Genomic DNA, 26638 nt, shown 5'->3' on the forward strand with positions numbered 1-26638 from the left:
TTAAAATTTTTCCACAGTAGAATATTGCAAATATATTTAAAAATCTGGGTAATAACCACAGGTCTTGTCAAACTGTTATAGAAATCAGGGAAAAAATTTCTATTCATTTGGTAGGAGCTGAATTCACCTCCCAAAGTTTCACCTTTCCTCTAATCATAATGGAGTAGTCTGTAAAACTTTTTATTAAAAAAAAAATTCTTTAAAAAGCAAGTATAATACTATAGATTTTTTCTTTATAAAGCATGTATTATCTTGTTTCTTGAATCTACATTCTTTTTTCCTTCTGTTGGGTCCTGCTACTGGCCCTGAGTTCCTATGATATATTAACACAAAAATATATGCAGCAGTTCCAATCTGTATTCTGGAGATGATGCATTCATTCCTAAAATTTTAGTGGGAACTTGACATTTTGGGCCCTCAGCATTTGGAATCTGGCAAGTTTCTGGTTCATTGTAGAACAGGAAGGGCGGTGTGTCCTCTTAAGATTCTCACCATCCTTTGTGGTATAACCATCATGATACTGAGTAAAGACATATTTTCTCTTTTCTGTCACTGAAAAGTCAATAGGATAAGATCTCACCCACCCTCTTAAATGCAGAGTAGACAATGTTATGGAATTCTGTGAAGATTACATTAATAATGAAACTAATTGCACAAAAAAATGTATTTTACAAATTACTTTTAGCTAATTTAAGAACAGTTAATTAATAAGTATAATTAAATCAATTAACTTGTGCCTCAAAATGTTTCCACTCTGTATTAAAAGTTCAGTCAATAAAACTCTTTAATCATTGCTCCATAAAAGTTTTAGGAAGCATAAAATTACTTTTAATCAGACAAATAACAGAGTTCTTGGCAAACATGCTGCAAGCCCCTAAATATAATCTCACAAGAGCAATTAGGTTATTTTTCTCTCTGAATTTTATGCCTACTGCATGATCATGTTCAAAATCTTGATTGTGACTGATATATGCCTTACAAAAGTCATTTGTCAAGCAAGTTCTTTTTTCCTTGTCATTTGAAATTTACATTCTTCAACACCTCTTAATTCACACAAACTTATGTCTGAGTGAAGAAGAAAAGAAAAAATGGAAATAAAAATGTTATGCCTGTAAAAGTATTTCCATTTGTCGCAAACACTTGGCCAGAGTTGTTACTCTCTTTACTTTGTTCACATATTTTATATTGGCCCCATATGGCTATTCTGAAAAACATCAGCACCCTTCCAATTAGAGCAAAAGTTTTTAGGGGAAAAGTAATTTACCTCATTCTAATACACAAAAATGCAACAAGGTGACAAAATTGATGTGATTCTGAGAGTAAAACAATCCAGAAAATGCTCCTTAAACAACTCCGCTGAAACATTGTCAGGATACACAGACTAACTCCAGCAGGAAATTGAAGGAGTTTTCTTGAAAAAGGAGGCTTTTTCAAAATGCATGCAAATATATTTCAATCTCTGCTTAGTTTTAAGTAAGTATAAAAACTTCTCTCGCTCCCCTGCATATCCTCCCCTCCCTTGCCACCATAAGCAACACCACTATTTCACACTCTTTTGCACACACAGAAGATGTGGGAATTGTGGCTGGGTGTGAAATACTCCCTAATCACTTGGTGAATTAATGTAAACTGGTTATTTGAGTGAATTTGGATTCATCTTTGTGACCACCCTATAAAACTACTGTCTTTGCTGGGATTAAGTGGAGACTGGATGAATAAAGAGGACTTCATTTGACTAAAATGCTCAGTCCTCTAAACTGCTTTTGATACATCCATCTACAGTAATTAGGAACTTTTTGGATGCTTTTAAATAACTATCTCATCTCCTCTAACCAAAATTTCTATTTGTTTAAATATTTTTCTTTTAGATAGATGCATAATGATGTTTCAGATCCTGTTTTCCTACATGTAATTCAAAAGGAAGTCTTATAAACTTATCTGGAAATATTTATGAATTTTATTATATTATTGTTCAATATAATAAATCTTATTTATTTTCAACTGACATTTAGAGTGTTTACATAAGCACCACTTGCATTTTATTCATAAACATAATCCTCTGTTTTCTGGCACTTCAAAGATTGTATAGATATTTATAATGCAAACTACATTACAACCACATACTATTTTGCAAAATAATTTGGATTAACATTTTCTCGTTAATTTTGTTCCTGTGTTTACATTTGTATTGGTATTCAGCCCAGACTAATATGGGCTAAACACTATAATCAAGTATAAGCTAACCTTCCCAGTTTATTCAGTTGTGTCAATTTAAGCCGTTAAACAATCATGATTAATATGTTCACTTCAATTATCTTTCTGTGTGTGCTTTGTCCCTTTGTTGGATTCCTCTGGGCTAGAACCACGAGTTTGTGGATGAGCAAGTCTACGAAGAGAGCTGTATGGAGGTTTCTACAGTGAATAGACCCCCGAGCCACAGCCCCTCTCTTTCGTCTCAGCAAGGCGTGACCAGCACCTGCTGCTCACGAAGACACAAAAAGACGTACCGCATCCCAAACACCACCATCAGCGGCAGCCGCCCCGGCAGTGTGCAGGAGCTCAGCACCATCCAGATCAGATGTGTGGAGAGGACGCCTCTGTCCAACAGGTACTTCATGTGCATCAGCACACCGAGAGCTGAGGCCCCTGGCCTTGTTAGGGAACAGATGCAAAGGTGTTGTGGCCTGCGTAGGCAGGCGGTGAGGATAAAGGTGAGAGTCCAATACTCATCTAAAAATGGGTACTGGTAATGAAATATTCTGTGCTTCCTTTGCTTCAAGTTTAATCCAAAATAATAGAATAGTCTCTCTCTTTATCCATTTCTGCCCTCTCAGGCCCTCCTCACAAACAGCATCCAGGAACCCCAAGTAAAAGAGAGCACCAAATATTAATGGACAAGTGCATAAGAAGAAAAGTTTCACATAGAAAAATGTCCAATTCAGATATACAAGATGAGCAAGTGCTCTGTCTGTCCCTTCTTGGTTCAGAGGTGTATGAAATGAGATTTCCTTGCATTTCTGCAGAGCAGAGAAATAAAACTGATTCCCAGAGTCCTAAGTGTAATAGTCATAAGGAAGACTCTTCTAAATAAAAAAAAAATGGAATGGATAAGAAAGATCTATTTCCTAGTTTGAGGAGTTATTACAAAAGTGAGGAAAGTTCAGTTTAAGAGTCCATAATTCACTGAATGCCCCTGTACTCTCAAAAGTAAAGTATTCGGCTTTCACATATATCCAAATATCACCTCTGAAAACACATCAAAGGTCTCAGGAGACGCAGAAGTGTTTTCTATTGATCTCACACATGCCACCCTTTAATAGAGAAGTATTTTCAGTACAAGTTGCTATAGAGATTGTCTTGTTAAGCTACATTTTGAGTAGCTTCCTTTGTATAGTTACTACATTTAGATTTCACTTCCATGAACAATCCAGCAGCTTGGAACTTTTGAAACTACTGAAGTTTTTCAGCTACTATGCAATGAAACCTCCTGGCCAGCACAAAGCTCAAATCTATCTTAGTTTTTCAGGAAATACTCTGCCTGGATCCATTCTTTTTCTGCTAGAGGACTTGCCTGCATCACACTCCCAGACACCATGTATATAAAAACAAAAAGCACCAGCTTTGTGCTAGAAAACAGAAACACAAGCACAAAATGCTGGTTTCACCTTGAAATAGTCCGAGTTTTTCAAGTCTTTTACTATGGGGAGGTACTGCAGTAACTCCATGAACATATTAACACAGATACACTTAATTAGTGCATATAATAGAGTGCCTTACTATTGAGTAAACAGAATATGCACAGAATCACAGAACTACTAGGGCTGGAAAAGACCTCCAGGATCATTGAAGCCAATTATTAACCTGGCACCACCATGTTCACCACTAAATGACATTTCCAAGAGCCACATCTACATTCCTTTCGATCATTTCCAAGGGTAGTGATTAAACCACTTCCCTTGGCAGCCTGTTCCAATGTCTAACAGCCATTTCAGTGAAGAAACTATTCCTAATATACAAATGTTTTTAAATAAGCATCGTATTGAGGAATATGCAGGAGACTTGGACTGGCCCCTAGTTTCCACTCTCCTCATAATAAGCAACTTGGCTATGCTAGCTTTGCAACGCTTCCCCTGTTCAGAAACACAGGTGATTGGCTGAGAAGTGCTGAAATGGGGGGAGGAAGGAAGGGAGAAAGGGACATGGACATAGCATAGCCATAGACATGAGCATAGCCATGGACCACCTGCTGCTGGGGTACAGGGCAGTGGGGTGGTGCTGCTCTGTACTTAGAGCTCTCCAGTGGGGCAGAATGGAGATGGCTGGCTGAGAGAATGGAATCAGGCTCGAGAGGTTTGTGGTAACGTGGACTTTCATTCTTCATGGATTTTTGTTTCTTCCTCCAGCCGTTCCAGTTTAAATGCCAAAGTGGAAGAGTGCGTTAAACTAAACTGTGAGCAGCCTTACGTCACTACAGCAATAATCAGCATCCCAACACCTCCAGTCACCACACCTGAAGGAGATGATAGGCCAGACTCTCCCGAGTATTCGGGAGGAAACATTGTCAGAGTATCTGCATTATAAAACAAGGAATTATTTATAAATTAGCATAAAGACCACTTGCAAGCTGAGCTCGAGCAGTGAAAAATGAGTCATGAGGAATGAGAGAGCTGACAAACACATCGCCCCTTGACGAGTGTGCCAGTGGCCGCAGAGCAAGAGGTTCAGGAGAAACAAACTTTGTGGGTTTTGGTGTCATAGGGTGTGAACCAAAAGGAGTTTCTTACCCCGTCTGAACTGATGTGCGGTGGAATCTTCTGTGACCATCCTGACTTACTATATGAGCACAATGAAATGTCCCCATTGATGCTTCTTCTTATCATGAAAGCTCTTTTTAGAAAAAAAAAAACAAATGAAAAAATAGAAACCTATGTTCCTGCTGAATGCAAAACAACAAGAAACATTTTGATAACATGTTTTTTTTTTTTCCCGTTAATAAACCACAAACTTGTTGAAGAACTGTCAAAAATGAACGAAAAAAATGCTCATATGAAACATGTTTGTACTGACTGAAAGAACTACAACCATAATGCATGCTGAAATTATTTGAAGCTGTGATCTGAGTTTACTTTTGTTGTTTTTCAGATTAGGCATGATAAAATAATACTGTAGAAAGGGGCATTTCCGTGCACTTACAACAAGCTGATTGTTAATGTTCCATGGTAGTTGTACAAATAACTTCCCTTTGAAAAATGCAGTATTTCTTACTCAAACACTCATTAGTGAACTAAAGGTGTTCAGTTAGTTCAATATTTACTATTGTTTTATCTTGCTTCCTAGGTACTGTTACAACTGCAATAAGTCATTGTACACCTGTTGTATCAGGAATCAGGTTTTTTTAAGGTATTTTACACAACTTCATCTACACTTTAAATTTCTAATGGCAAACATTTAAATAATCTTACAGCCAAATTGTGCACCACAAATTGCTATTCAGTCATTGCTCCTTTTGTTCACTGTTCTCTATGTCTCTGACACTTCATTGCCCACTCCAACATAACTATATCATTTGGGATTTCAAGGACACTGATGAATCAACAGTCCATTCTTCCATAGACAACTTGTCTACTTCTGATTTTCAGAACAAACTTCTTGTCACAGTTAACTGCTACAGGAGCAATCCTATTTGAATTAAAATTACCACAAATGTGTTTTGGGGATCAGCTAACACTTGTCTCCAAATGTTCCTTTCTTACATTCTGCAGCATCCAGAGTATTAGCAACAGTGGAAGACACTGACATTCAGTAAAAATGATAGCTAAATTATTTTTGTAATTATCTGTAAACTTGCATCTTAAAACTTGTTTGAGAGTTTATACTGTGTGAAAAATATTCAATTACCTAAGAACAATGATAGAATAATGGATTGAGTCCCAAAGCTATACAAATATAATTGATTTCAATTGGAATTTGCCTACATGGGCAGGCCTAAAAGCTAATATGAAGGCTTTACAAGTTAAGGATTCTTAGCTTCATTTATAAAAGACATTGATATTATCAGAAACCTTTCCGATAAAAAAGTGTAATTTTTCTTCATGACAGTACATTAGATGTATCATAATGCTTCTTATATTCATGATATACCATACATCATATACATCAAATATACACAGAATATGTGCATATCAATACATACATATATACATCAAAAACACTGGATCAGAAATAATTGCATGTCTGCAAAATAAAATATGCATATAAATCAAAATGCTCAGTGCATTAGATGCCATTACAATAAATGATTAACACAGTTATTTAATAGTTTGAGTAGCATATGTTTCAGATAGTATTTGCTAGCATTCTACTGACCTGAAAATTTACATTAAAATACCCACTAAAAACTGAAACTTGCTGATGATACACTTTTTCTTGCACACAAAATACTGGTTTTTCTCTCTACCTGTCAACAGTGAAAAGTAGATGATAGACTATCATGCTACAGTATATACACCAAAATACAGCATCACATACTAGAATTAAACTGCAAGTAAAAAGAGTAGATAATGCCATTCATTACTCTTTTATCTTATCATTTACTTATTCTGAACTTAATGCAATCTTGGTTAATTTGCAATTAACTTCCCAATTTATTTTTCAAATCAGAAGGATTTACTCATTGTAAACTGAGCTTCTCCATTTCTTTCAAACATCAGAGAGCAGAAGCACGGGCTGTGCTCTGAGTCAGAGGAAGGGCACTCCCTCTGAGTAGCCCTGCCTAAATCCATTACCCAGCACTGCTCTCTCTTCCACCCTGCAGCAGATCTGCTGAAGCTGGTAGGTTACATAAACTTTAATGGATTTAAAGGAGAGGCAGAACACATCAGAGTTTTTACTTGCATCCTACTTCTACGCATGGTTACTCATACTGATCTCCACCTTTTGCCAAACATGTATTGATATAAAAACTGCCTTGATGTCAGCAAACTGCAACAACTTCTTGTATCAGTTAAATAATGCAAAGGGGCAGTTACTAAACCTACTTTGGTACAGACTACACACAACCCAGGAAACCTACTGACTCCATCAGGTCATGTGTCTTTTAAAAAAGCTCTTTATTCTCCTGTTCATAGGCTCTAGAAAGAACGCACTACAGCAATATACTTGCATAACAGTTATACCCCTGAAGCAACTTGTATTTTCATTTTTAAAATGCAGCTTAAGAGATAATTTAGTATGATTTTTCAGAATTCCAGTCCTGTCTCCTATTTCCATATGTCACGCGCAAAACCATTAATTTATTCATGAATTTGGGAAATACACATTTTTTTGGTGTTTTAGGTGATTTAAATGCTGTTTCGGTAGTGAATGACTGTTGATGACTGTGTAAAATGCATCTGTACTGTACATGAAATGTAATTATTTCTGTGTATCATACAAAGAAACCAAGGTTGTTGTTTTGACAATTTTGTTTGACAGTCATATACCGTATTTCAGAAGGCAGCATAATACACGTGTTATGCTGAATAAATAGACATTTGAGGAATATTTAAATAAAACATCTGCATGCTTGAATGGGTCAACTTGGTTTTGCAATAACTTATTAATGAAACTTTCTTCCCCTCTAATAATTTGGAAGGAACACTTAATCTGACATCAGCAAATGTCCTAGACAGTAATTCCAGGCAAGATGTGAGTTTATCTAAACCATACTAGAGCCATCAAGACCAGGATGCCACAGCTCCACTACAGAGTTGCCCTTCTCCTGAGGGACCAGCTGTCACCTTTCCCTTTCCAGCCTGCATCAGCAGAGAAAACTGGAGCATTTCCAGCAGTATGAACTCCACCTCTTTATCTGTACTTTAAAAAATGTCCTGTATGTACATCCAAAAAACCAAACTGTTCTGCTGAACTTCTCATACCTGGTATCAAATTCCCTTGATAAAATACTAGTGCACAAAAAAGACCAAACTCTTTGTAGCTTAAGAGTGGGTAACAACACACCATGGATCACTAATAAAGGGCAGCTAGGTGCAGACAATGCTGATCAACACTGGCACACCTGATGGTTGCCTCTGCGAGGAGCTCACTGCTCTGGGTGGTGGGGAAAGATAACAGATAACACCTGACTGTGAACCATCCCAGAGCATTTTTGACAACAATTGTCCTCTCATAAAATAGCTACAGAAGGCAAACAGAAAATGTACACTTTACAGCTTGAAGTCATGGATATACTCTTGATGGAAGCACACTGACTGTCAAGAGAAGGCTTTCACAGCAGAGAACCCGACGCAGCCTCAGCTGCTGCAGAGAGAAGGAGGCCTTCAGAGAGGAAGCTGATCTGGAGGAGGACAAATTACTGAAGCCACAGGATCATTAAATTTTGGGCAGGGAGCATGCTTAGGAGGTCATAAGCTCTCTTTGCTGCACCTGAGGCCTACCAGGGCTTTATTTTACAACTGACTATGGGAATATTTTAGGACCATCACCTGTTCTAGAGGAGCCATCAGCTGATGGGATATATAAATATGTGGCTAAAAGAGTAGGAATGTCAGGAGTGAACACTATACATAGATTGGCAATGTCCAGAAATATATGGAATTACCCAGCAGCTTAGTTTCTTACATGCCTGGATCATCTAGTGGTCTACTTTACAGTATCTATGCACAAGGATCAACTGAAGTGGGGGAATGCTGAATAAAAAGGAAGTGGATATATAAAAATTCTCAAAAGTTTAGGACATCACTTTTTTTTTTAACGGGAAGTAGTCAATCATACACAAGTTGGAAAGTTTTAGATACAATCTCACTTCAACAATAGCATTTTGCATTAATTAAATGCAATGTTTGTGGTGGGCTGACAACACTGCCAGGATGCCAGATGTCCGCCAAAGCCACTCTATCAGTTCCGTTCTCAGCTGGGCAGGGAAGAGAAAATATAATAAAACAATATATCTTGAGTTGGGATAAAGGCAGGGAGAGATCACTCACTGACTTCTGTCATAGGAAAAACAGACTTCACTTGGTGCAATTTATTACCAATCAAATCCAAATAGCGGAAAAAAAAAAAATAAAACATCTTTCCCCCATCCTTCCCTTTTTTCCAAACTCAACTTTATTCCTGAAGCCTACCTCCTCCTCCTCAGAGGTGCAGGGAGACAGGAAATGGAGTCTGTGGTCAGTTCATCATGTGTTTTCTGATGCTCCTTCCTCCTCCCAGGAAGGGCTCCTCACACTCTTTACCTGCTCCAGTATGGGGTCCCTTCCATGCAAGATGGTTCTTCACAAACTTCTCGAAGGAGAGTCCTTCCCATCGACTGCAGTTCTTCATGAACTGCTCCAGTGTGGCTCCCCCACAGCGTTACAAACAGCTGCCATCAGACCTGCTCCAGTGTGGGCTCCTCTCTCCACAGGAGCCTGCTCCAGTGGGGGCTATGCACAAAGTCACAACTTCCTTCAGGCATCCACCTGCTCTGCTCTGGTGTGGGACCCCCCACGGGCTGCAGGTGGATCTCTGCTCCACCATGGACCTCCATGGGCCGCAGGGACACAGCCGGTTGCTCCATGGGCTGCACCACAGGCTGCAGGGGAACCTCCTCTGCTCTGATGCCTGGAGAACCTCCCGCCCTTCCTTCTTCACTGACCTTGGTGTCTGCAGAGCAGTTCCTCTCACTCCTCTCTCCAGCTGTACTTGCTGTTGCTGCAACCACTTTTTCTGCTTCTTAAATTGCTATCCCAGAGTATTACCCCTGTCACTGAAGGGCCTGGCCTTGGCTAGCAGTGGGTCCGTGCTGGAGCTGGTTGGCTCTGGCTCTTTCAGACACAGGGGAAGCTTCTCAGCTTCTTACAGAAATCACCCCATAGTCTCCCCACTACCATGCCATGTAAACCTTTAGTATTTCTATGTCATAAGACTTTAATAATCTGTGTTTTTCTGCACAGTTTACAGAATCACAGAATATTCTGAGCTGGAAGGAACATACAAGGACCAAGTCCAACCCTTAAGTGAATGGCCCATATGGGGATTGAGTTTGCAACCTTAGCATTATTAGCACCATGCTCTGAGACCAAATACAATGCTTTTGCAATAGAAACTATAAAAGCTATTTATAAATCCCTTCTTCCATCACACTTAACTGTACAGTTGCTGTGACCAACAGCCTCTCTTTTTACTATTCATTCTTTATATAGTCCCTTATACTCATATATGCTTTTACAAAATGAAAAGCTATAAAGAAGAAAATACAGCTTTTTCCTTCCAAAAATTTTGTCATACAAGTGTTGGCAGATGAATCAATACCTTATCCAAGGACCAGAAATAGTGATTTTTGCCTCCTAAAAGCATTCTCAGCCCCACAGCAACAGGCACAGTCCCATGGAATTGGTACAGTCACTGGGCTGAAGACAAAACTTGATGCTGGCAGGAAGTGACCCCTTTTTCTGATACAGTTGCACTCCTTGAGTGCTCTCTGAAAAATGTTAAGGAACATCTCTGTAGTTGTTTGCTGCAACAAGAAATATTTAGTTCATTGCACTTCATGCTGCAGAGAACAAAAATCACACCATCCTTCTCCAAGTACTCCTGTAAAAACGAGGAAAAAAGAAAATAAGACTAAATAGTTTTCACTGCCTCAAGTATCTCTAAATGTTCCTGTCTTGCCAAGCAGCCTCTCTCCTACATAGATTCTAAAGCTCTACAGGAAAAAAGCAGGCTCACTGCAGCCTACCCAATTAATTTTAAGACTCTTTGAAGAAGCCCTAGAAAAACAGGCACCTCATAGCCTGAGCAGTCAACAAAAAAAATTCTTGAAGTGCTCCAATTTACAGATGAAACCTATTTCTGCAAATGTGGTTAAATACTCAAAATAAAAATGTTCTTTCCCAGAATGTAGACAGGCTCAGGATTTGGGTAGCCAAGCCCAAGTGAGGTTTTCCTGACTGCAAATGTTCATTGTTGTGGAGGTCCATAAACACTGCTTTGGGAGGTTGGTTCTGTGTCAAAGCAGGCCTCCCCAAAGCAATCTCTCTGCTGCTAAAGAAACCTGACTAGACCTGAAGGCAGTGCTTCCTCAGCACACAGACAGCTTAAAGCCAAATGACCTGGGCTCTAAGTATCTCTAAATCCCAACACTACCCCCTCGCTTGGCTTGCCGACGAGCTCTAACCTGGATACAAGGAGATACATAGGCAATCCCCCATGATAGTCTAAACAATCCTTGTATGGAAAGACTAGGAATATTTGAAGCACAGCTAAGGGACCTTAGCTAAGTTTTAGCTTAGGTTAAAGGACCTAAGCTAAGTTTTATCACAGACACTCCTGCGGTAAAACTTTAAGGACTAAGGTTTCCTGGAAAAGGGAATTTCATATTTATTTTTGCATTACTTTTTTTACATTACTTAAGTGAAATTCCCTACATTCAGCAGTAATTCACTGCCAAATGTAGCTGTGTACACATAATCCATAATCAAGATTACATAATTTGTGGTTTGTGTGGACTTTTTTTTTTGGTTTTTAAACAGGGGCAAATGATGACTCAATGCACTGTGCAGCACCACTGGTCTCAGTAGCACTGTGAAGCCTGGAGTTGCTCTGCACTCCTACTTTGTCAGACACTTGCTCCTTAGCATTGTAACTTCCTTGGCAGGAACCTCACCTAGCTAAGGTATCACTACCCAGGCTGAGCACTGGGAGGGCTGGAACTTAGCTCTATCTGTGCAGCAACACCGGGCCAAGGCTTCCCAAGCAGAGCATAAGAAAGTATTCCTGACAAAGACACTCCAAGCAAAATTTTGGGATGGTCTCTCCTTTTATCTTCTTTTTACCTCTCAAAATAAGTATTAGCATCTATAGAAGTACAAAAGCAGAAAGGTAATCTTACTTGCAACAGTACTCTTGAAACAATTATACCCAAAGCAGACTGCTGAAAACAGCCTATACAACTAAGAGCTTAATTTTACAAGCCCTTAAGAAGTTTTCTCAGAAGCAATTAAAAAAAAAAAAAAAGAAAATTACACTAACACTGTAGTTTCTCCACAACAGAGTAAGTTAAATGGGTAAAGACAAGTCAAATTAACTCACACTAGCAGGAGGATCCTCCCAATGCCCATCCAAAGCATTCCCACTCTAGGACTAAAAATAAAAAAGCCATTATGGAATTTAAGAGAAAAGTAAGTTTATTGTCTACCAAATCACACCTTGCTTTCTTTTTTCTCTTACAAATTCCAAAACAAATGAACGATTTTTTTAAATGTAATATTATGTAAAAAGCCCATTTGCCACAAACTACTATACTTAGTGGAACAAATATATATTTCAAGACCGTGGCCAATTGTAAAAATAATCCTATGACATAGACATTGTTCATAAAAATACAGTAAAATGCACTTTCCCCACCTCAATAAATACATTTCAATCTGTTTCTGGCTGGCATTTTAAGCCACCAGAGAGCTCTTAATGAAGCAGTCATCAAAGTAAAATTTTTCCTCATGTACTTTTACAATTATTGCAATAGCATCCAGAACTGTAAGCATTTTTCTTTCAGTCTTGTTTCTAGCTTCAGGGGAATCATGGACAGGAGAAAAGATTTATCTATAAAAATGTGCTACTCCCATATTGATTCCCATTTTGGAAAGAATGTTTAAAGTTTTCTTCCTTTTTACTGAGAAACAGTCCACAGAATAAACTGTTTGAAAGAAGAATTCTCCAGAAAACTAGAGTCTATTGTCCATAGCAATAGTTTTGTTTTCAATCCCTGTTTAATATATTTTAAACTAAAAAAACCATTATGTTAGATAAAAATAGAAGTTTTAGAATATCTTTAAGAACAAAAACTAAGATAAAGGTTTGTTAGAAAAAAGAAAATCTCGCCCTTTTTACAAATCTTGCAAATTTTTAAATCCAAGTATTAACTTGAATTGTAGCTCTGCTTTCCATGCACACATGAAAACACACAATTATACATACATAGATCCCTGATAAAGACATTTTCCAAATGGCTTATTAAAAGTCAATTTCAGCTGAAGTCACATTTTCTTTGCTGAAAGCACAGTTGTTTCTTCAGAAGATGAGTATTTCTCTTCCCTTCCCTTGATGCTTCCTTACAGGTTCAGTCTATCTGTGACTGAGTCAGTGTTTTACACTTGTGACAATGAGTATTACTGTGCCCAATTGAATGAGTGCCTTTTAAAAACGAACACACAAAATCAACTCTTTTTCATAGCTGAGGACATGGCTAAGAGGTTGGGAAGAGGCTCATCTTTCTTTGTTGGTCTCCTTCACTTCCATTCATTAGCTGGTTTCTGACACATAAGAAAACTGGTGTATTTGATGGAACAGAAGAGAAGTAACAACAATCCAAAAAATCCTCTGTGACTTCACAAATTCATTGCATCAGTTACAGCTCTTCCATTTCAAAGTGTGTATTAAAGCTGTTTGCCATGGATGTATGTTCAAAGATCCTGGTCAGGCTTGGTTTCAGTAGCTCCACGGAATGACATGACAGCTCCTGCGAGGTATCAGTCTTCAGTGCCATGATCTGATCTGCTCTGGGATCCCTTCTGTCATAGTACAGAGCCCACAGCAAGGTAATAGTGAGGATCATAGCCAGGATCTGCATTACTCCAATAGAGATTCCTAGGAATCTCAGCACTTGCAACTGCTTCGTCCCCCTTAAGAATGTGTACATTTTTTTACCGCATCCCTATGAAACAAAAATAGATTAAATAACAGTCAGTAATATTTGGGTTGCAGTTCCCAAGGCTTAGCTCATCCCTACCCACTGCTGTCTTTTCTGGCTCACAAGAATCTCTCACTTCAAACAATCCTTTGAAAATTATTTTGCCTACTTTTTAGCTGCTTCCATAATGCCAACTTTAAGTTTTCTCATACACAGAGACTATATTGAAAGATATCTGTGCTACTTTTCAATTCAGAAATCACTCAAAGTTGATCTGAATTCCTATCAACTCTCACTCATTGTTAAAGAAATTAAACTGATTTTGTGAAGGTTTAAAAAGCCACTGAAGTCCTTTTTATGGTCTTGTTTCTCTCCTTAAATTGAAGATCTTCAAAGTTGTCAATTATTTTAAACTTTTTAGACTTTTTCTACAGATAATACTACACTCTGAAGCTAGAACTGTATTGTAGGAAAGATCTATCAACCTGTATAACCTCATCAGAAAACATCCCATGAAAACTATGTTAAAACATTGTAAGCTGATGTTCATAGAAATGGAATTTAGCTCTTTCCAAACCTTCAATGTAGGCTCCACAGTTTGCTTACACAGCCAACTAACTACTACATAAGGCTTCAGAAAAGCTCCCAAGCCCTTGTAAGGCTGCATGGATCCACAAAGAGGCAGTAGCTTTGGGAACTACTGGCTAGCAGTGCAAGCACAAGTTACAACGCTCGTCACTCAGTAAGGGTGATGTGTGTCTTAGAGATGATAAAACCAAGAAGAGAGGGGCCTCTGCTACTCTGCATGATGCTTATTTTCTATTCTAAGCTTTGCAGGGTTTCACAGCACAATTATCAAAGCAACATACATATCAAGGGGAAATTCAGAGTAACAAACTGGATGGGCACTGGTCCCAGACACAGACATCAGGAATCCATTAAAATGGGCACTGTCTTGAGAATGTTATTTTTTGCATTTAAATCCTCACTTCATATTTCTTATAGCTTTTCTAAGAAAATAAAGCAATCAATCAAAGTGATGCAATCTGAAGACAGGACATGATAAATAACACTTTTCAATCACACTTAAATTCCCCAAAGCCAATTTCAAATGCTACAGTCCTAAAAGTATTTGATGTAAGGTCCAATTTTTGCCACACACACAGAATTTACACTGTAGTCAACAGATTTTCATTTAGGATCTAAATAAAATTAATGTTCTCTATGATAATTGTACCAGAATAAATTACAGGATCTTGATGTCTTTACTCATTTCACTGTTTCATTTTCTAAACAGCAGCAAAGACACAAAAAGGAGCAAGTATGTGTTTTTTGGAATTTCAAAAGAAAAAAAAAAGCAACACTGTAGCAAATGCAATGTAATTGGACTTGAGGGGGGGACAAAAACTGTCATGTTGGCATCTTCTTTTCTTCAACTGGAAGACAGTTGCAACTTCACCACTTCCCAAATTTGTTGTTAATTACAGAAAAACTCGTTGCGTTTTAATACTTTTAACTTAAAGAGATGAAGGTGCATGCTGGTCACAATTTAAAAATGTTCCACCACATCAACATTCAAACTTAGTTCATTTGCTGCCTAGAGAAAACACCCACTAACAGAGAGCAATAACATTAATGCCTACATCTCCTGCAGTACACAGACACATAAATGAGACAAATTACGCCCAATCTAGGTAGCCCGTTTTCCTCTATTCAGTGATGTTCTTAGAGCTCTGATCTAATACATGTTCAAAATCAGTTTCAAAACTGAGAAAACACAGCTTGTTAACTTCACACTCATGCATTTTATTTCTGCTTATGTGACACTTTCATAGTTGGCAGCCTGCAATTAAACAGTACATAAATACACTTCCCTCAGCAAAAGCTTGTCACTAAATGGGGAGTTCTTGTTGACAAATCAAATATAGTATAAAACTTTGCAGCAATCATTCTGGAGAATCAGCTTCAGATTCCTACGAAGCTACAGATTAAAGGCCTGATTCATTTGCTTTATACTTTCAGTCTTGAAATAGAAAAAATAATGTATTTCTTCTTTAGTATATATTACTGATTTACTTCATCATAGAATAAGAATCTGAACTGAAATAAGGCACTTCACTGAGCAGAAAAGATAAGCCATCAGCAAACTCAACAAATCTTTTGTACATCCAAATTTCAAAAGCATATAAAAGCAAGTTGTAAAATTAAATATTAAAACAAACCAAAATTAAGACAAAATTAAATTAATTTTGAGCATACTCAAAATTATGCCAGAAACCAAAAGAAAAATATTGAACATGCAAGTTTAATTTTTTCTTAAGGTATCAATCCCCACAAATCATTTTATCTACACTGCAGCTCCGAATCTCAAGATGGGCAGGGTTCCTCTTGTCCTCAGACCACAACAAACCTCCAAAGGCCACATCATCATCTTCACACTTCCCCCAAAACCATGCTCTTTCTAAGGTCAGTCTGTTCATGAAACTGCAGCAAAGGTGAAGCTCATCAGAATAAAAGGAATTCAAGGAATTGAAAAATAGCTTTCAATATCCAGCATGGAAAAAAATGATTCCTGCCAAAAGGACGTTCAAGCAGAACTGTAAGTCACCCTTCTTTCTGCAAAAATTAAATTGTGAAGGATTCCAAGTTAAGACTATAGAAACTTCTGAGTTCCCAGAAAAAAGTCACAGCACAGCTACAAAAAACTGCATTTATCAGTCACAGACAAACCAAACTTCAGTTTTCTGAAGTACTACAAAAATTTTTTCTGAAGTACCAGAATGGTCTTGCCGAATATTTACATAAACCAATTTTAGGCTACCAAGGCTAATCTTATCAGGCTCCCTCTCAAACCACCAGACTACGCAAGTTTGGTTTGAATCACTTTCTAAAAAAGCTTTTTTGCTTTAGTTCTCCAAGGCAGAAGTTAGGCAGATTAGTCTTGGAACTGTAAGCTGGTTTTGCATAGTACCGATAAACTTATTAGCAAGCATGCTGTAAGAGTCTGTGAGACACCCTGTAGGCAAGCGCCATGGAAAGAAACAATTTGCCAACAAAATATTGTACGCATCTCAAAGAGAAATGAAGTATTTTTGTGGCTGATACTACCGAACACAGCCTGTCCATTTTTGGAATAGATTCTGCAGTGGAGAACCAAAAATAAATTTTTGCTAAGTGTTGAATCCATCCAAAATGCTCTGCAGAACAGTAAGGGAAGAACCATAAGAGTGCCCTTCAGATTTCTTTTGAAAAAAAATGCCAAGCAGCCTTTCTTTTATCAAGTGGGTCTTAACACAGTCCTTATGTCATACATAATAATCACCTTTGACTATTAATTTTCTCCAAATAGAATCAAAAGAACTTGGTCATGTGAAGTGTTCTTTGAGCACTTTTTTCTGGACTATGGCACGGGCATGAAATGTTAGCAAAAGAGGTGACACAAGAAAACCTTGCACTTTGGACACTATATTCCAACAACTAATACTTCTCAGAAATTTTTGAGATTCCTGTGCTCAAAGAGCAGTTTTTCACTGCTTACCTATTCCTGCCTTTTCAGGCAGGGAGCAAATGAATGTTCTACATATACTCCTTGGAGGCTCTCTACAGACTTGTATGTATGGTATTAACAGTAGCAGCAGTACTACAAAAAGCAACCATTATTGCAGAGTGGGCCACCATTTTTAGCTTTTTAAAATGCATAAGGGACTGGTAGAAGAAGCCTGAATGGCTTTCTCATTCAGGAACTGACACTTCTAAAGCATAACCAGTGCTGTCAGTGCCGTGAGCCTTGCCAGAAGGCAAGAGAGGATGTACAAGTAGCTGGTGGGGAAAAAACCCAACCTCTCTCACTGTCTTCAAGGTTCCTAGCACAGACTGGCCTTCTGAGGTACCTGCCTTTTGGCAGCTCTGTCTTCTTTCTCCCTAGTGGAGGCACACAGCCTCCTAAAATGGATGTCTGAAAGTCCAGATTAGATTAAGTAATTTCTGTTCATAGTCAATACCACACAAATCAATTTCCCCAAAACTTGACTGTTTCCTGGCAATAGCTAATATTCATTTTGGCTTGTTTATATAGTGAATCTCCTCTGCTTCAGAGGTGTTGCTCCATAGCTCCCTAACAGGAGCCATGCAACAGATTCTTGTAAGAATGGGTCTTAAACAGCCTCCGAGACTGGGAGAAAATAAAATGGTTCTTTGGGTACTCTTTCATAATGCAGAGCTGCACCATCCACTGGAGAAATGTTCACGCTGCAGCATCTGAAAGCATGATCCTAAGGCCCATTCTCCTTCCTATGCTCCCTGTATTACTCTAAAAGCAATCCAGTGAAGAATGCACCTCTTCTAAGATCCTCACAACTACATGACTGAGACATACTTTCTGTCCGCTGTTGGATTACTTGGACTGCTGGTCATTCTACTGTTACTGAATGTACAATTATAGGTCTTCAGAGATCTGCTAGCGTAAAAAAAATGGTGCCTAACAAAGTAGTTTTCAGAAAAAGGTGACTTTAGACAATATTTGTGAGAACAGAGTTTTAGTAAAGAGCATATTTACTTGTTTTTATAATTTTCACCCTAAAAACGGTAATATCTTGCTACCATGATGACCTCACTTACCCACTTCAAGTTCAAACAGGTCCTTGTCTTGTTTTAAGGCTTTATTTGTAATTCTTTTTAAATGATCATACTGTAATGTAGAAAGAGCATTTTCACTACAACTTTCTACACATACTCAGACTACAACAGCCGAATTACCTGCCTCCTGACGTGATTCCTGTTAACAAGAGAGCTCTCATCTTTCAAAGGAATTATCAAAAGCATCCTTCACTGTACAATTCACTAAAGTACTCTTCCACTTACCCTGTGGTAGTTTGACGGGATGGAGCCTGGACATTATGTCACACCTAATTTTTAACTTTTGGATTGGAAAAAATTTGAACTCCAACCTAACCAATATAAAACAAACACTTTAAGTACATCTCAGGTTTTAACTGCATTGCCACTACATCATCTCATTTCCAGGTAAGGGTAAGTGGGTGGGTTTGTTCTTCCTTCTTTTCTCCCTCTGCTTCAGCATTAGCAAATAATAACCATAAACACTTTCCATAAACACAACTACTCTACAAAAAAATTACTCTATTGCACTGCAAATGATGAATTTTGAAAATTACTGGGTCAGGAAGAATGTACAAAACCTTCCAACATATTCATATTTTTCTCCTTACCTCCTGATAAAGGTCACTGAGATCCTCATGATGTGCCTGCTTAGAGCATCCTGGGAACTCTCTGACACAACAGGAGTCAGGTGGCCAGTCCAATTCTGTCATTTCCAGCCAGTCTGTGAAGTACACCACGCCACAACATTTAAACTGCAAAGGAAGGATTAGCCAAGATCAGTAATAATGATACTACTTCTTCAACAGGTTAAGTAGGTCATCAAAAAACCTAATGAGGTTCCTAATACCAACTTTCAAAATATTTACATAGAACTAAAAACATCTATGAGTGCTTCCATGTATCTTGTTTTTCTGTACTTTGACATACATAAAAGCAACATGAAAAATGTAATGTAGTGACCAGTGAATATTTCAGAAACAGCCAACAATACTGCTCTGTCCTTTAAATCCTAATTGCTTCCTCAAAGGATGCTTCACAGAAATTGTCCTATCTCTGGATTCTCCTATCCTTACTACAAGGAACTAACACAATTTCATGTCAAAATGGGGACTAATGAACAAGTATACCTGTGTCTGAAAGGAGTAGCAGAAAAAGGTCATACTAGTGAGGACTATTCTTGCAAGGGTACAACTACAGACACATTTGTTGAAAACAGGAAAAGCACAGATTTACCTGAATATAGGAAAAAAAAATTAAAAGAGTAAGCAAAAATGTATAGAAATCACAAATACTGAAAGGAAAATTGAAAATGGAAGGGAAGGGTATCACATTAAAATAAATACTGCAACAGAATCAACCACAAAAATAAGAAGTTTGGCTGCAAAGCAGATGAGCTGTAATTGGCTGAAAAACCCACCAGGACCAACAACCTGTCTTCTTCTCTGAAAAGTACACCCTGAGATTTAAAGCCAAATGCCCAATCTCCCACATCAGCAGCTGCTTTCATACAGAAAAGGGTGAAGCAGCTGCATTAGATTTGGTTTGGCATCGGATGTGGACTTGACATGACTGAAAAGAAGCTTTGCAGAAACAAGATGCTACCTTTCTCTGCCTGAATGTCCTCCAGGACTAGCCTGCGTGTAAGGAATTCCCTGAGTCCTTTGATCCACAGCCTTGGGAACACAGCTGCCCCTCTTTACCCACTTCAGAGCCAAAGTTCTGTATTCCACACCACTCACTGTTCACAATCAAGCAGATCAGTGCCCAGACATGCTGGCACACACTGTGCCTTTAATTCACCAGTCCTCTTAAAAAAATCTCACTTCTCCCTTCTTTACCACAGCTCTCATGTCTCAGTTTTTATTGGTTTGTTACTCAAACTCCTTCCAGCACTGAACTTTGAGGAAAGCTCAAGCTTTGGCTCCTCATTACAATTGCAAAGACCACCTCATTAAACATCCTTGTTTAATGTTTTGTATCTTTGTTCTCTTGTATTCCTCCTTCCCCCAACAAGCTCTTCTTTGCTGACCTTTTCCATCTTCCCTACCATAGTCACAACTTTGATATTAGACCAGCAAGAGGACTGGGGGAGAAAAAATTTCCCATCTCCCTCAGATGTTAAAAGATACAAAAGAAAGAATACCAAGCTGATCAGGACTGAACCTCTGAACAGAAATTGCAACACAGATTTGAACAGAATTGCAACTAAAATTCTGCTGACTGAAAAGGGCCACAAGTGCATATTCAGACAAAAAGCACGTACCAGGCTCATACATCCAGCATCTAAACTATGAGTAGATGGAATATAAATGAGAGTCCACCAATTAAGTAGAAACTGTAAAAGAGCTTTCTCAGTTCCCCAAATCATTTATCTGGTCACAGATGCCGTAAGGAAAATCTAACTTCTGAAACAACTTCTAACTTCTAAAAGAAATTCTTCTCCCCTAGAAAAATTAAGGCTTAGTTGAAGTTTTATTATTAATATTCATATTATAATAATGACTCATGATGAAACTACAACAACTAGGAGAGGAGGCAGTATTTAATTTAATCAGCCTATACATTCAAACCAAGATACAGTACCAGCTCTATTCAAGGCAAATTGATTGTGACCATTTGATTGTATTATCTCAGGAACAGAACAGACATAAACACTATACCTGCATATGAAGAATTACTCAGTTTCATAGAGCACTCACATGGCCAGAACAGGGAACTGGGAGGGGAAGGAGGGGGGTGCTGGTGTGTAACCTCTTTTTTCCAGGTTTTAGTATAAATACAGACTAACCAAGTACTGCCAGGAAATGTTTAAATAAACAGGAAATCTGTGCAACAATGATAGATTTCAACATTTCAACAAGGGCAGCACAATGACAGGCATTTAAAGAGTTCTCTTCCTGCACGTGAGTTATATTTGGAGTTAATGGGTTTTACCTTGGGCGATTTCATGTTTCTGTAACATAATACTTCATTCTATAAAAACAATTCTGAATTTTAGTAGGCTAGAGGGCAAAGCTGTGAATACACAAGGAAGCTTTTTGGTTTGTTTCCCACCCCCCAGTCAAAGGAAATAAAAACCCTCATCACTTTCACAAACCTCGGCCAAAGAGACAGTGTTGGCATCTTTTTGGAAACTTCCTTTCCCATTCCTTTCCAGCTAAACATATCTTAACCATGACAGCTCCATGAAAGGAAACTAACAGAGCCTATGGGAAGGGGAGCACAGTTTAATATTAAAACAACATATAGGCACAGTCATTTTACTTTACCTGCAGACTTTTAATTTTACATACATCATATCCTTTAATGCTATTGTAATCCTAAAAGATACTGGTGTCCTAACCTTATTGAAAAAGGATATGAGAATATTAGCAATTTTTAATTGATTTATTAACATTCTGGTTTCAGTGTTTAAGTACCTTTAGGGCCTACAAAAACCAAAGAATTGCATATCAAGTGCTGTTAAAGACACTACACAGTGTTTCATACCAAATGAACTTGCATTTATTTTGCCTACTCTCTTAAAGCCAAACCTTTTCACTGAGCAGGTACTCCTTTAGTTCATGAATTAACTATCATCTTACCTCCCTCTGGAAGAAATTCCAAGCATGGGTCAGCCACTGGTACCTAGGTAGGCCATAATTGGTCATCCTGGCTTTCAGTGTGATCATATCGGACCACTGCACTGGAACCTGGAGCAAGGAGAGAAAAGTGACTGACACAGTGGATCAGCAGGCTTGTGGCTCCAAACATACAGGTTCCATCTGTACTGAGATCTTTCCAGTGCAATGACTAAAATAACTGTGTACACAAACAAAACAGGAAAACAAGTGTCGCAATTTTTATGATACTAACACTTTACAAGCTTTTCTTAAAATATCAAGGAAAAGTTATTTGTGTCCTTTGCTTACAAATTAATGTACACTGAAAAGCAGTTACATTTTGGAGACATTCAGAGATTATTTGGTACAATTTATTTATATCATTACCAGAGTTTTTACTTGGCATAAAACTGAGTCCCATCCAAGCCATCATCAGGGATGGTATTTGTCTGCCCTAGTTTAGGTATCCCCCTGCTGTTGTCTTAGATAATAGAAATAAAAAGGCAGACAAATGGGGAAATTCATCTCAAGATAAATAATTTAAACAGAGCAGATGAATCATTCCCTTGAAGAATCAAATCTACTTCATTGTCTAAGGTGAAAAACTTTGATTTAAATGTCTAACTTCTACATATGTAAAATTAATTGAGATGAATTCTATCCCTGGAGTTTTTTCAGCCATTTTCTGGCTTTGTTTGGAGTCCTGCACACAGGTATCCTGAATGTGCTCCATTTCAGTAACTCGCTCAAGAACAGTAAGAAGGAAGTGTAGACAAGGCCCTATGACCTTTTTTCCCCAAACACACTCACAGCCTTGTGAATATCTTTTCTTCTGAAAGGATTCCTGAAGTATTTTTCTTTCAACTGTGACAACTCAGAAGTGAGGTGCTGGAGCACTCCATTGTCTGAATATGACACCTCAGTTAGCAATTTGTTGCAAACAAACAGAGGCAAGTGCTATGGCACCTGGCATACAGTGAAGTTATGAGTCAAAATCAAAACCTCACTTCAACTCAGCAGTACAGATTTCAGTGTGCCAAAACAAAACAAGGATCTGAAGACTGCAGTCACCATTCTATGTCACCACATACCATCTATGCTGTATTTTGCCTTAACAGTAATGGTGAAAGAAACCACAATTGCAATATCAGCTGCCACTTGGATAGGAGGGGAGCCAGCTCCTCTAGCAGCCATGATTTTGCTCTCCTATTCAATTTGAAGCTAACAGTAAGGGCATTTTGTAAATAACAACAAATGTTACCTAAGAAAAGAAAATTTGCACAGTACTTCCCAAGGAACCTGGTCTTCATTGTGCTAGATGCTCTGCAAAAATATAGAGACAATCACTGGCTGCCTGAACCCCTAATACAAATAGGAACATTTGATAATATTTCATTACCACTGCTAAGTTATACTACATTTTTGATGCTCTAGTAAAGCTTCATATTGTCAATGTATTAATAAGGTCCCAGAAATTTAACATGCCTTTCACTTAGCAGATTTTTGCATTGAACTCACAAAGCTTCACATGAAATGTATGTTAGGAGCAGAGTACTAAAAATATGTAAAAGCACTATCACAGAATATTTATATCACACACATTTACACAGGTCATCATAATAAATTTAGTTTTGTACTCAATGCATTTCTTTTTCGTCTGCATTGTAAGCTAGCATTCTGCTTTCTTTGGATTATATTTGACAGTGCTGCAATTAAGCTCATATTTGCTAGAATCTTTTTTTATTAACTTACTTCAGTTAAACACATTCCAAGGTTATACAGAATACATCCAATTTCTTTAGGAAATCAATGGAAAGCAGGAAAAAAAAAATCAAGAAGCAAGAGAAGGAAATTAAAAGGAAAGCAAAACAATGTAAACCCCACTGTAGGAAAGCAATTTGAATACTGGTGCTAAGGAGGGATCTGTGTGTGTGCTGCAAGAATGCCAACAGGTAAAACTGTACAGGTAATAGGTACATTGATGTACATCTTCCTGTCACCTCATATACATCCTAGTGCACAGTAATATATGATTGAGATGCATTTGTTTGACTATACCCAATACTCATGTATAGACAAACAAAAACTGAAGATGCTGCTTTGATTTCAGTCTAAGTTTTATAAAGATCAGTCTGCCACTGAGATCTAATTACTCATTATTATTTTTCTAGTGACTACCAAAGCTTGCTCAATGCCTAAATAAGCCAAGACCCACACTGGCTTTTCAATCTTGTGGGTGGAATAAATTAGTCATGAGGCACACTACATGCTGAGAGCTATCATGAGCTGTAAGGAAAGCTGTTTATGCAAGGACTCTTAGAGCAACTTGTCCACACACCCATACTGGAAGGAAAGCCCATACCAGATCAGCAGAGGCAGTTATGCCTCAGTGACATTTCTGACAACATAACCCACACTACACTACACACCCACCTACACTAATGCCAACTGATCTCTGAAACCCACCAGGGGCTCATGTGATTTAATGCTATACTGAAACCAATATGATATCAAGACAACTCTATGGTTATAAGACTGAACTGTCTTATCTTTATCAAGTAGGAAGAAGCACGTTGTATGGAATGATCTGCACATGTATGGAAGAACCACTGAAAAATAACTCTTCTCTTCAAGATTGCCATATTCCCTATGGTTTTCAGCAGCAAGAAACCCACCTAATCACATGAAGAGCAGTAGTGTTAGCACAAAGGGAATAATAGTAAGAAATCAGATGAAAAGAGAAAACAACAAAAAAAAAACAACCAAAAAGACCCTACCTAAACCAGTATTTCAAGAGATGAGGAATAAAAAAAAAATACATATATATATATATATATATATATAGGCAGAGAAGAAAAGAGACAAAGAAAAGCAAAAAAAGAGCAACTGTGTTTGCTGTGACCCACTGCAGAAGATGCAGACATGTAATCCAGTGCTGCTTCCTTTAGTGAAGGGCTGGAGGGACAGCCATGTTTCCTTCTGAAGGGAAACAGCATGACCAGTGACATAACATATGGTAGGGCTATGCCAGCCTTTACCAAACTGTCCCAGGTTTGCCTTTCAGTAGAATAGTAGATAACCAAAAGCTTGGGGGTCAGACTAAAACACACCATAACTTCAGGTTTTCTAACTAAATAATGAAGGCTGAAAAAGCATGTTCCAGTGCTGTGAAGGCTATGTTATTTCAGGCAGTTTCCACTGACCAGATTTTTGTAGAACTATGCATTTTAGTTGTAACAATCATCCTTGGTAAAACCCCTGCAGAGGGCAGCTGAGCCCATAACATGAAGAATGCATCTTGCCTGTATTCTCAATTTAAAATGAATCAACGCAAGCTGACATTTAAAGCACAGGAACAGTCTTAATCTCTATTATATTGGAATAGCTCCCTGGAACCTGTACTGTAAGGGAATGAATTCTGATGCAAAGTCCTGCTATGCAAGTTCAAATCTGCCAGAAATTCCTTTGGTCCAAGAACCGAGTAAATATCAAGAAAGCTACTTCACATCTTACTGCAATATAATAGTCATTCACTGTTGGAAAGACCATTATATTGGGCATATCTTGGGAGTTGAGAGAAAGATATTTGTCCCTCTGTTCATACAAATGTACCAGACTGATTACAAGCTGTAAGGATATAGCAGCCAGCAGTTATATTTCAGTTTAATTTGCTCAACACTTACCTATTTTCTTACATGATGGTTACAAGTCCTCAGTTTGAAAAATTAAAGATTGGTGCAGTTATAAAAACTAGACAGAGATAAAACCTCTTCATAAGTTTACAGAAGAGTGTTTTATAGTCAAGACATGTTTTGCTTAAAACTGGCATTTATAGCTTGTGGAGGCAGTGTGCAGATTTTAGCAGACAGCAAGCCTCTATGGAAAGAACATGCTGTCTGTTTACAATGCTCTTTAAAACGCAAAGAACTTTTGCAACAAAATCTCTTCAAATTATCTCCTCTCTCAAAATCCATATTTAAGCTTGAAGTTCTAATTTATCCTAAAAAATATCAAAGACTTCAATGAGAACCTGCCTGAGCAGCAGGCAACAAACTGAATTTAAAAAAAAAAGTTAAGTTCTTAAATGGGGGGATAAAGGATTTGGCTCTCAAATATAGAGAGGGTAAGGAGAAACCCAGACAGGGCCTTCCAGAGAGACAAGCTCTCCCAGGAGAATTCTCTGTTTAAAATGAAGGCAATCAGTTGAAATTAAACAGAGATAAACACTACAGCAATTAGAAAACAGCTAGCTAATGGAAAACTTAGTTTTATTTTGCTGAAAAAATGCAGCCTTCTTTTCTGACTCACCGTTATTTCCTGCTCGTAGGTCCAAACACCACAGGCCAGTTCAACGCAGAATATTACAAGCAAGCTTCCAAAATACTGCAGAAAACAGAATGGTCTTAGCTATTTTTCATCCTCTTTGAAATAAAAGTATTTTTCAAAGTTTAATATTGTTAAGTCTATCTTCGAAGTTAAAGAAAATATTATTAAAATTTCTCATGATTTAAGACATGGAAACAAAAATACATTTTTGTAACCAAAATATGAAAGACTCAGGCAGCAAACTTTATAAAAACTAAGACCATGGGACATTTCTTTCTTGAAAACTACATTCTTATCAAAGTGATTTAGGTATATGAGGTCTGGCCTAACTGTACAAATATTTAAAGATTACTTGAAATATCTTTTACTATTAGATGGTATAACCCTTGAGCTATTTAAAAATAGGAAATACAAGTGTAAATGA

General features: G+C 37.8%; 2 protein-coding genes across 4 annotated transcripts in view; one reads left to right on the forward strand and one right to left on the reverse strand.

Moving 5' to 3' along the window:
- The window catches only part of KCND2 (potassium voltage-gated channel subfamily D member 2), a 264895-nt gene extending 257318 nt beyond the window's left edge, over window positions 1-7577 (forward strand). For both annotated transcript variants that reach the window (XM_053978214.1, XM_053978213.1), the window contains 2 exons: window positions 2361-2608; window positions 4404-7577. In XM_053978214.1, coding sequence (XP_053834189.1) covers window positions 2361-2608; window positions 4404-4581 — 426 coding nt within the window. In that variant the 3' untranslated portion in view covers window positions 4582-7577. The remainder of the gene's footprint in view (window positions 1-2360; window positions 2609-4403) is intronic.
- A 4572-nt stretch (window positions 7578-12149) lies between these two features.
- Window positions 12150-26638, reverse strand: part of TSPAN12 (tetraspanin 12) — a 39952-nt gene continuing 25463 nt past the window's right edge. For both annotated transcript variants that reach the window (XM_053978656.1, XM_053978655.1), the window contains exons 5-8: window positions 26197-26271; window positions 21871-21978; window positions 18895-19038; window positions 12150-13693 (exon numbers count right to left, since the gene is read on the reverse strand). In XM_053978656.1, the coding sequence (XP_053834631.1) occupies window positions 13388-13693; window positions 18895-19038; window positions 21871-21978; window positions 26197-26271 (633 nt within the window). In that variant the 3' untranslated portion in view covers window positions 12150-13387. The remainder of the gene's footprint in view (window positions 13694-18894; window positions 19039-21870; window positions 21979-26196; window positions 26272-26638) is intronic.

The sequence above is a fragment of the Vidua macroura genome, chromosome 5, assembly GCF_024509145.1.
Source record: "Vidua macroura isolate BioBank_ID:100142 chromosome 5, ASM2450914v1, whole genome shotgun sequence".
In the NCBI taxonomy this organism is placed as follows: Eukaryota; Metazoa; Chordata; class Aves; order Passeriformes; family Viduidae; genus Vidua; species Vidua macroura.